Raw genomic sequence first — 12,019 nt, forward strand, 5'->3', positions numbered from 1 at the left:
AAGAATAGGCATTTCTACAATGGGCCTCCGCAAATTTTGGAAGGCACACGGACGGCTTCCGTGTTTTGCGGACCTACAATTTGCGGACCGCAAAAAACAGAACAGTCGTGTGCATGAGGCCTAACTTGTATTTTATTCATTAAAGGTTTTTTTTTCATGCCTGCACTGTACTCATTTTGGGCTAAAAATCATTTTGAATTGGTCTTTCTTAAACATTTTCTGCAGTTTCTGTCAAAGTGTTAAAAGGGTATTCCCATCACAGACAATGGGGGCATATCGCTAGGATATGCCCCCATTGTCTGATAGTGCGGGTCCCAAAGAGAATGGAGCGGGGAGAGTGGTGGCTGGAGGACCCCAGGGCCACTGCCAAGCCCTCTCCCCATACAAGTGAATGGGAGCGCATTGCGCTTGAGCAGCCACGGCTCCATTCATTTCTATGGGGGCAACGGAAATAGTCGAGCCAGCGCTCCGTTATTTTCGGCGGCCCCATAGAAATGAATGGAGGGCGGCTGCGCATGCGCAGTGCACCCTCCATAACTTTCAGGGCTCCGTTCTCAGTGTAGGGGCAGGTCCCAGAGGTGGGACCCGCACTTATCAGACAATGGGTGTACATCCTAGTGATATACCTTCAGTGGGAAAACCCCTTTAAGTTTGAGCCTATCTGTGAGCATCTCACTTTCCCTTTGAGCCATCATCTTATGGCTATGTATAGCCCTTATCAGAGATAAGGGGCTGTCAGAGGATTTCCCGGATGGAACACAGTATAAACACAGAGCATGCTACTAGAGAATCTCAACCCTGTACAAAGAAAGAGACTACATTTTTATTTAGATAAAGACCTATTGAAAAAACAGATTTTTTGCTCAAAATGAGTACAATGCAATAATAAAAAAAATGCCCTCAAATGTGTCCATAGCCTTTAAAGTCCGGTGGGCAGGTCACTCAATGACTGAAAGCCTGAGCATGTATGCATAGATAGCTGTAAATCACTAAATACAACCGCCCCCTGGACTCCTGAATAAGCAGGGATTTTACTGAATCTTTTCCTATAACCCTCCATCGATCTGCTCAGCTCCTCCTGCTTTCTGACCTGCCGCCTGCACGTCAGACACCATGTTCAATGAGACAGGTTCCCTTTAAAATATTCCTATAAGGCGCTCCAGGTCATATTTAGCATTTATCAATCCCATAAGTATAAACCCGAGCACTTACATTTCCTGTGGCGACCTTCTCTTTATTAATCCTGGGGGCGCTTAATATTTGCCTGGAGAAGATATGAACCAGAGAAAATCAGATGCCACAACTACGACACTAAATGTTTTTTTCCCCAATTTTATGAATTCACTTGCTTTATATGTTCAGATTTTTGGTTTAGAATGACAAAAGAGGGAGTTCCCGGTATTCCTCCATAAGTGACAGATATTTTACATGGCTTACAATAAGGCCTCAAACATGCGGCCCTACAATACAGATCCGTAATGTGCCACCTGCTAAGATCCATGTGCCTCCCACTTCACACCGAGGGTCTTTGTCATATACTGACACCATAAATCCATGAGAATCCCCAAAAAATGATGGCATGTTCCATTGCATGTCGCATTATGTAAGTGGTTTCATAAGGTGCAGTATAGAGGTGGTATCATGGGGAACCTCCAGCTTCTCCATGTGCTGCTCTACAGGCTTCTTGCAGAGGTTAAAAATACAAATACTCTGATATTTTTCTAATTTTTGGATCTTCCTTCTGGAGGATCCTGCAGTGGTCTGCAGGAATAACACCCATTATATTCTCATATGCTTCATACCTGTCTTTTTGAACCTTGGGGTCTTCAGGATGTCTCCCTGGACTTCTTACGTTTCCTGCATCTTTTAATGGGCTTGCTGCAAATCAATGTACACGTTAATAGTACTGCACATAACGTACATTAACATATGTTACTATAATTCATGGGTTATCGTGTATAAAGGAGATTATCTAGAAATCACTGCAAAATAAAATGATGAAATACCAGACGCCGAGTATTGCTGCTGAGCACGTATCGCCCATTACAAGAGCGGCCTCCACATCAGTGATGGCTTCTGCCAGGATAAGGCCTCGTGCACGCGGTCTGCAAAATACAGATGCGGTCCATTTGCCGTCCACATTTTTCTTGAGGGTCTGTGGTCCGCATTTTACGGACACATTCCACCTTTTTGTCCGGAAAGGACAAAGATGATGTGAGTGCTTTCCGCATCCGTACATTTGTTCAGCAAAAAAATACAAGGATAGAACATGTCCTATACTTGGCCATAAAATGTGGACCACCGAGCCATTGAAGTCAATGGGTCGGCGAAAAATGTAGATGCAACACGGACGGTATCTGTATTTTGCGGATCCACAATTAGCACAATGTCCTATCTCGCTGTGTATATAAGCTAAAAAGGCCGATGCCACCCCGGTTTGATTTGCAGGCAGTCCAGGGTACATCTAAGGCTACTTTCACACTCGCGTTTTGGGGCGGATCCGTCATGGATCTGCAAAAACAGATCCGTTACAATAATACAACTGCATGCATCCGTCATGAACGGATGTGTTTGTATTATCTGTAACATAGCCAAGACGGATCCGTCATGAACTCCATTGAAAGTCAATGAGAGACGGATCCGTTTTCTATTGTGCCAGATTGTGTCAGAGAAAACCGATCTGTCTCCATTGACTTACATTGTGTGTCAGGACGGATCCGTTTGGCTCAGTTTTGTCAAGCGGACAGCAAAACGCTGCAGGCAGTGTTTTGGTGTCCGCCTCCAGAGCGGAATGGAGACGGAACGGAGGCAAACTGATGTATTCTGAGCGGATCCTTTTCCATTCAGAATGTGATAGGGCAAAACTGATCCGTTTTGGACACATGTGAGAGCCCTGAACGGATCTCACAAACTGAAAGCAAAAACGCCAGTGTGAAAGTAGCCTTACCCGCTGCTGCTCTCTGCTGGAAAACAGCCACCAGTCAACGCGGTCAACATTTGTCCTCTATTAGAGCCAAAAATAGAGGAATCTACTGTATATGAGGCACATGGTTGTACATTATCTTTCTGAAAAATGTGTGAACCCGCTCTGGGGTTGTGCCCACAGCAAAAACCTATTGTGATAACATCTTACACTAAGCTATTTCCATGCCAAGGGGGCCCAGACTCTCGGGGGAAAGAATGAAACATAGAAAAAAAGCAATAATGGAAGTTTACAGAATAGGTTCCGAAGGCATTTCTTTTTTAGAAACAAGCCAAAAATCTACCTTTGGAAGGGACCTATGCTCTGGATAGGTAATCAATACCGGATCGGTGGGGGTCCGATACATGACGCCCCCAGCAATCAGCAGCAGACACCAGCAGAAGGCCCATCCAAGGTGCAGCGTCTGTGCCGGCAGGCTGCAGCTCAGCACCCATTCGACTGAACCCGACTGGCCAGTTCACAGTGACAGAGCCTTCTATTCTGGCTCCATCCATTATTATGTTTCCAGTGCCACCAGCTGATCTGTGGGGTTGTCAGGTGTTGGACCCCCATTGATCTGAACGATAGGTCATCATTATCTAAGAGGTGGAAACCCTGTGTGTGAAGTCTTAGTGGTTATGTACGTAAATTATCTCCCAATAGGTGCCGGTTTTCTTTATTTCACTGGCAAAACCCTATGAAAGGTCACATACAGTAAATAGAAAAAAAAAGTATAAAGTTCTAGCAAAAGCATCCCTTTATGAAACATTCATCTTAGTTTTTTTGGTGAGGCAAAAGAAAATTTATTGTGAAATTTTCACGTAAATGATCGAAAAAATAGGCAAATACTTACAGGTGGTGTCACTAAAACTTTCTTTCTTCGCTCCAGGTGCTATTACCACATCAGCAAAGTCTTGTCTCTTGGAAACCAGTTCCCCGTAAGTCCCTATCTGACCTATTCTCCCGTCTTCCATGATGACGATGAGGTCTACCAGAGGGAGGACGGTGAGGCTGTGTGTCACCAGGATCCTTGTCTGCACAGAAAAAAGGCTAATTAACCCGTAATAAGACAGCATATTCTATAAAGGGGGTGTCCGGGACTACTGAACGGGTGCAGTTCTTTTTCTGTCCATGGACCATGTCTATTATTGCAGCTCACCCAACTGCAATACCAACTACAGCCCATGGACAGCGGTGGCGCTGTTTCTGGGAGAAAAAAAAAAAGCAAAACCTTTTTTCTAGTCCTAGACAACCCCTTTAAATGGACTAATTTACAGATTCACCAGTTCAATATCTCTCCTTGCCGTTAGTGAATGGAAACGTTTGTGCTAACATCCAGTGGCTGAAAATGTGTAGAAACCTGGTCCTGTTCACTGCTGAGCATTTGTATCACTGTATCCGTGCACCTCTACTAAGGCTACTTTCACACTAGCGTTGTTTTAATCCGGCGTTCAATTCCGACAACGGAACTGACCGCCGGATCCGGAAAAACGTGTGAAAACGGATTACATTTGAATCCTGATCAGGATTTTGATCACAATGAAAAAATGTATTGGAAAAAACGGGTCCGCCATTTATGGACTTTAATTTTTTTTTCACATTTTTCGGGTTTAACATGCAAAAGCCAGATCCGGCGTTCAGTCAAAGTGTTCAGGATTTTTGGCCGGAGGTAAAAATACAGCATGCTACGTTTTTCTGAAAAGCCTGATCAGTCAAAATGACTGAACTGAAGACATCCTGATGCATCCTGAACGGATTGCTCTCCATTCAGAATGCATTAGGATAAAACTGATCAGTTCTTTTCCGGTATAGAGCCCCTAGGACGGAACTCAGCGTCGGAAAAGGAAAACGCTAGTGTGAAAGTACCCTTAGGCCCCTTTCACACGAGCGAGTATTCCGCGCGGATGCGATGCGGGAGTTGAACGCATTGCACCCGCACTGAATACCGACTCATTCATTTCTATGGGGCTGTGCACACGAGCGGTGATTTTCACGCATCACTTGTGCGTTGCGTGAAAATCGCAGCATGCTCCTCTTTGTGCGTTTTTCACGTAACGCAGGCCCCATAGAAATGAATGGGGTTGCGTGAAAATCGCAAGCATCCGCAAGCAAGTGCGGATGCGGTGCGATTTTCTCGCATGGTTGCTAGGAGACGATCGGGATGAAGACCCGATCTTTATTATTTTCCCTTATAACATGGTTATAAGGGAAAATAATAGCATTCTAAATACAGAATGCATAGTAAAACAGCGCTGGAGGGGTTAAAAAAAATAAAAAATCATTTAACTCACCTTAATCCACTTGTTCGCGATGTCGGCATCTCCTTCTGTCTTCATCTGATCTCTGTGCAGCAACAGGACCTTTGATGACGTCATTCCGGTCATCACATGGTACGTCACATGATCTTTTACCATGGTGATTCACATCATCACAGGTCCTTGAACTATAATTAATGCTCACCACAGGTCCTATTCAGTAAAGGGGACAGAAGCAGATGCCGGCTACGCGATCAAGTGGATTAAGGTGAGTTAAATGATTTATTTTTTTTTAACCCCTCCAGCCCTATTGCACTATGCATTCTGTATTCAGAATGCTATTATTTTCCCTTATAACCATGTTATAAGGGAAAATAATACTATTTACAGAACACCGATCCCAAGCCCGAACTTCTGTGAAGAAGTTCGGGTTTGGGTACCAAACATGTGCGATTTTTCTCACGCGAGTGCAAAACGCATTACAATGTTTTGCACTGACGCGGAAAAATCGGGGGTGTTCCCGCAACGCACCCGCACATTTTCCCGCAACGCCCGTGTGAAAGAGGCCTTAATACAACAGAGACATAAAACCCTCTCTATCCTCTCCTGATAGTTTGCAACAATGTATCAGTGCAGGTAAAATGTCTTCATCTGGAGTCCAGGTTTGGCTCACACATGATGTTCTAGACTGGATACAATTGTAGCAAATCTTCACCTTTGAAAACCTTAGGCCTGTCTGGTTTTTCAGCCTCGCGAGATGCGTCACAATCCTAGAAGTGTTGTCATGGGGGACACAGGTTCCTCTTACAGGCGGGCCAAATCTACATAGATATACAGTAGCCTTCATATACTTTGTTTGATTTGCGATGTGCTGTCTGAAAACAGTGAAAACCGTAGCTTTCTGCTCAGCTACAGCGCCACCTGTAGGTTAGTTGAAAACATCACCTTGGTGACAATAGCGCAAAATTGTCAAAACATGAAAACAAAGTGTAACGTGATCATTTTGTCATATTAAAGGGGTCGTCCCACAAATAATACTCCAGCACCTGGATCTGAATACTTTTTTAATTGCATGTAATTAATCATTTATTATTGAATAATAATAAATCTATCTGTATAGCGCCACCTGCTGTTTGCCCTTTCTAATCTCTCTGTCCTGCTCACTGAGATGGCCGCACATGCTCAGTGCCATCCTTCAACTGTAAAGCGCACGCCCCCCTAAGGTGTCAGCTTGAATTACAGCTTGCCAAATAAGAGGAGCAATTAATGGGGAGATCTCAGGATCCATGTGAGGTACAGGGCTGGTTCTAACTTTGTTAGAAGGAGATTGTCATGTACTATAGGATGTCTGATTTTCATTTTTTCCATTAATTATGGGATAACCCATGGGATAATCAAACGGATGAAGAACCCCTCTGTACTTGTTATCAGCGAGGTTAGCAGGGAGTGCAGAATGTAATGATGGCTGCATTCACGGCTCACATCAAGTGTAAAGCCATACCTTGTTTTTCAGTAATCCATTATGTCCAATGACTTTATCAAATAAATGCTTTCCCACGTGTACATCGACGGCAGATAAAGGGTCATCCAGCAGGTAGATGTCGGCATCGCTGTATACAGCCCGGGCCAGGCTGACCCGCTGCTTCTGGCCTCCACTTAGGTTTACACCCTGTGCACAAAAAGACGTTATAAAGACCGGCATGGGCAGACAAGATTATATATATATGTACTACACTGCTCCCTCCATTTATAGGCCCAGGCATAATCATTTCTTAACCTGGTTTTATAATGGTCAGAGCTCGATTTTTCTAGCACACAGCTCCAACTCCCTGAGGCAGTGTCGTACCTTTAATAAAGGCAGAGCTCGTGACTGCTACGGAGCCAGGGGAGAAGGGGGCGCCCAGCACTGATCTCCTTCTTCTATCCTTCCGTTCGGAGGTGGAAACACTGCATTTTCATGTATCTGCAACTAGGAGGAGCTCAGTGTAAAGACATTATTATAGCTTCCATGAATTCCTATGCACTGAGCTCCCCCTAGTGGTGGCTGCAGGCAGGCAGCTCTGTATATGTGAGGCAAAGCGGAAGAATTTATCTGTGTGTGTACGTCAGTTGTCTGGTGTAAATTAGGGCTGCAATAAACCATTATTTTAGTAATCGAGTATTCTACCGTTTATTTTTATGATTTTCTAATAAGAAAAAATGAATTAATAGACTGTGTTCCTTTATAAAAACTCATCAGACCCCCCACCCCAGTGCCTTCAGCTCCATTCCCTCAGCTCTCCCCCACCCCAGTGCCATCAGCTCCATTCACTCAGTGCCATCAGCTCTCCCCCACCCCAGTGCCATCAGCTCCACTCCCCCAGTGCCTTCAGCTCTCCACCACCCCAGTGCCATCAGCTCTCCCCCACCCCAGTGCCATCAGCTCCACTCCCCCAGTGCCTTCAGCTCTCCACCACCCCAGTGCTTTCAGCTCTCCCCCACCCCAGTGCCTTCAGCTCTCCCCCACCCCAGTGCTTTCAGCTCTCCCCCACCCCAGTGCTTTCAGCTCTCCCCCACCCCAGTGCCATCAGCTCTACTCCCCCAGTGCCTTCAGCTCTCCACCACCCCAGTGCCTTCAGCTCTCCCCCACCCCAGTGCCTTCAGCTCTCCCCCACCCCAGTGCCTTCAGCTCTCCCCCACCCCAGTGCCATCAGCTCTCCCCCACCCCAGTGCCATCAGCTCTACTCCCCCAGTGCCTTCAGCTCTCCACCACCCCAGTGCCTTCAGCTCTCCCCCACCCCAGTGCCATCAGCTCCACTCCCCCAGTGCCTTCAGCTCTCCACCACCCCAGTGCCTTCAGCTCTCCACCACCCCAGTGCCTTCAGCTCTCCACCACCCAAGTCCCATCAGCTCCACTCCCCCAGTGCCTTCAGCTCTCCCCCACCCAGTGCCATCAGCTCCCCCTGCAATGCCACCAGCTCCCCCATGTCATCAGTTGCCCCCCCTCCCACTGCCATCAGCTCCTCCCCCAATGCCACCATCTCCCCCTCCTAGCCATCAGTGCCCAGCCGCAGCGCCAGTGAACTAAAATGTCCTGACGATGTGTGTACGTCAGGAATTAAAGCAGCGCTGTGCGAGCAGGCGGGTGACCACGGAGCGTGAGTAATAGCAAGCTCTTCACTCACACTCTGTGGTCACATGGCACAAACTAATAATTTTTTTGTGTTGAGTTAATCGATTAATTTGAGTAATCGTTTCAGCCCTAGTGTAAATACATTGGGAAATTTGCAGTTCAGGATGAGTGCCATATTTTTGGGGCATCTGACAAAGAAGTCAGATAAAGAGGGTGATGCCAAGGGTGCCTTTTTTTATTAAAATATTTTTGAATTAAAATTTATTTTGCTTAATAAAATAAAGCGAAAATCCATCAGAAATCTGGGGTGTTGTGCTTTGCGTTCTGCATTCCCTGGGAGTGTCTGACGCACATCTAATGGGAAATTGGTGGTGCGGGGGGGGGGGGGCATGCTATGTTTTGCTATAGGGCTTTATGAGATCTGTGTACGCCCCTGCCGTGCCTGAGGTGTGCACTGAATTCCTGTGCCGTGCACAATGCCTTCAGACCTGTTATTCACATAAGGCCTCATGCACACGACTGTTTTTTTTTAAGGTCCGCAAAAACGGGGTTCCGTTCGTCCGTGATCCGTGACCGTTTTTTCGTCCGTGGGTCTTCCTTGATTTTTGGAGGATCCACGGACATGAAAAAAAAGTCGTTTTGGTGTCCGCCTGGCCGTGCGGAGCCAAACGGATCCGTCCTGAATTACAATGCAAGTCAATGGGGACAGATCCGTTTGACGTTGACACAATATGGTGCAATTGCAAACGGATCCGTCCCCCATTGACTTTCAATGTAAAGTCAGGAGTCCCTATTATACCATCGGATCAGAGTTTTCTCCAATCCGATGGTATATTTTAACTTGAAGCGTCCCCATCACCATGGGAACGCCTCTATGTTAGAATATACCATCGGATTTGAGTTAGATTGTGAAACTCAGATCCGACCGTATATTCTAACACAGAGGCGTTCCAATGGTGATGGGGACGCTTCAGGTTAGAATATACTAAAAGAACTGTGTACATGACTGCCCCCTGCTGCCTGGCAGATGCTGCCAGGCAGAAGGGGGCAGACCCCCCCCTCCCCCCCCCCCTGTATTTAACTCATTGGTGGCAGCGGGGAGTCCCAGTTTAATCGCTGGGGCTCCGATCGGTAACCATGGCAACCAGGACGCTACTGCAGTCCTGGTTTCCATGGTTACTTAGCAATTTTTAGAAGCATTATACTTACCTGCGAGCTGCGATGTCTGTGACCGGCCGGGCGCTCCTCCTACTGGCAAGTGAAAGGTCTGTGCGGCGCATTGCTTATAGCATAGACCTGTCACTTACCAGTAGGAGGAGCGCCCGGCCGGTCACAGACATCGCAGCTCGCAGGTAAGTATAATGCTTCTAAAAATTGCTAAGTAACCATGGCAACCAGGACTGCAGTAGCGTCCTGGTTGCCATGGTTACCGATCGGAGCCCCAGCGATTAAACTGGGACTCCGATTGGTACTCTCCGCTGCCGCCAATGATAGGAGGGGAAATTTTAATTAGGAGGGGGAGGGAGCCACTGGCCATCAATGAATCTACAGAACTACAGGGGAGGGAGGGGGGGCCGGCCGCACTGGCCACCAATGTGTTAACTACAGGGGAGGGAGGGGGGGCCGGCCGCACTGGCCACCAATGTGTTGAATACAAGGGAGGGAGGGGGGGCAGTCATGTACACAGTTCAAAGTATATTCTAACTAGAAGTGTCCCCATCACTATGGGAACGCCTCTGTGTTAGAATATACTGTCGGATCTGAGTTTTCACGAACTGAAAACTCAGCTCTGAAAAAGCTTTTATGCAGACAGATCTACGGATTCGTCTGTGTGAAAGTAGCCTACGGCCACAGACCACGGACACGGATGCCAATCTTGTGTGCATCTGTGTTTTTTCACGGACCCACTGACTTGAATGGGTCCGTGAACCGTTGTCCGTCAAAAAAATAGGACAGGACAGGAAACACGGATCACGGATGCGGCTGCAAAACGGTGCATTTTCCGATTTTTCCACGGACCCATTGAAAGTCAAAGGGTCTGCGAAAAAAAACGGAAAACGGCACAACGGCCACGGTCGTGTGCATGAGGCCTAAAACTAAGTTATGAATGGATGGTTTTGCTTGATGCCCATGTATTAATGCCAGTTTCCCAGGCCAATGCCATTTTATAAGGCCATGAAAGTGGGAGGGGCTTCAGAGCAGCAAAGAACGCTGGAGTGATGTCCTGTTAATGAATCTTGCGTATGCTGGTAAGAATACCGGTGTGCCACTTATAATAAATCTCCCCACAGTGCACTGTGTATTGAACAGCCCCTGTTGCATTCACTGTAAATGATGTGTATTAAAGTTTATGAGCTCCATGACCGGAGAAGCTCATGGTGCTGCTTTATATGTTCTTTTTGCATCATTATTTTTCCTAGGAAAAGAAAATCTTGAAATAGTGCAGTTTTCACGCTGACCACTAGAGTGTGCACTATAGGCTGACCTGCATTCTGCAACTCACTTGTCAGCTTTGCTGTATGACTGTGCTAAAATGGGAAAAGTCATCTCAATCTCAGAAAAAGTAAAGCAAGTTATTACAGCTCTGCTGTACTGTTTTAGGCCTAGACAGAGCAGCATAGGAATGACCCTTTTACATAAGAATGCACAAAAATTATCGGGAACAAGCCACTCGACCACTCCCCACATTTACATGCAGCAGTCAACCCCTCTGTATGAGGATGAATGATCCCCATACACATTAAGTTTTTTCTACAGGCTAATATCTAAAAATGAAATTAAATGAAATACACAAGACATTCCCTTTAAAGGGATTCTGTCACCAGATTTAACCCTATTAAGCTAGCTGACATTAGCGATGTGCTGATGTCAGCTGAACATAACTAGCCTATTCCTACTTGTATCCATGCCCCCGTTACGCCAGAAATCTATCTTTTATAATATGCTTATTTGCCTCTAGGAGCAGGGGGGACGGACGACGACGTTGTTCCTGCTCCTAGAGGCTCCGTTCTCCCACCTTTGTCGCCTTCCTCCAAGTCCTGATTGACAGGGCCAGGCAGCGCTCACATCTGTCTGCCACCCCTGTGCTCTGGTGAAATCTCGCGCAGTTCAGCATTCGGCGCAGGTGGGAGAACGGAGCCTCTAGGAGCAGGAACAACGCCCCCCCCCTCCTAGAGGCTAATAAGCATATTATAAAAGATAGATTTCTGGTGTAACGGGGGCATAGATACAAGTAGGAATAGGCTAGTTAGGTTTAGCTGACATTAGCACATCGCTATGCGTTCAGCGTTCTGTGCCGCTCTGAAGCCCCGCCCACTTTCATGGCCTTATAAATATGGCATTGGCCTGGGAGACTGGCATTAGTACATTAAATCTGGTGACAGAATCCCTTTAAGGAGCAATAACATATGTTTTTTTTTTACCATCCAGACACAGATTAAAGGGATTGTCACCAAGTTTTGGGCTATAGAGATACGGACATGCACGGCTAGATCGCCGCTAGCATGTCCGCAATATACCGGTCCTATAGGGCTGTGTGCTTTTATTTTCTTTAAAAAAGGATTTTAGAGATATGTAAATTAGTCTTGTAACGAGCCCAAGGGGCTATACTAACCTTCCTGGAGCCCAGCCACGCCCGCCTGTGAAGGAGCCCAGCACTGCCTATGTCCTCCGAATCTCCTTCTTTCATCA

At 46.6% G+C, this 12,019-nt stretch overlaps 1 protein-coding gene across 1 annotated transcript in view; it reads right to left on the minus strand.

Moving 5' to 3' along the window:
• The window catches only part of LOC120994569 (multidrug resistance-associated protein 1-like), a 126,235-nt gene that overhangs the window by 54,142 nt on the left and 60,074 nt on the right, over positions 1–12,019 (minus strand). Inside the window, exons 14-17 of the mRNA XM_040423230.1 lie at positions 6,719–6,886; positions 3,816–3,996; positions 1,803–1,878; positions 1,213–1,264 (exon numbers count right to left, since the gene is read on the minus strand). Of these exons, the coding sequence (XP_040279164.1) occupies positions 1,213–1,264; positions 1,803–1,878; positions 3,816–3,996; positions 6,719–6,886 (477 nt within the window). The remainder of the gene's footprint in view (positions 1–1,212; positions 1,265–1,802; positions 1,879–3,815; positions 3,997–6,718; positions 6,887–12,019) is intronic.

This window comes from Bufo bufo, chromosome 3 (genome assembly GCF_905171765.1).
Source record: "Bufo bufo chromosome 3, aBufBuf1.1, whole genome shotgun sequence".
Lineage (NCBI taxonomy): Eukaryota > Metazoa > Chordata > Amphibia > Anura > Bufonidae > Bufo > Bufo bufo.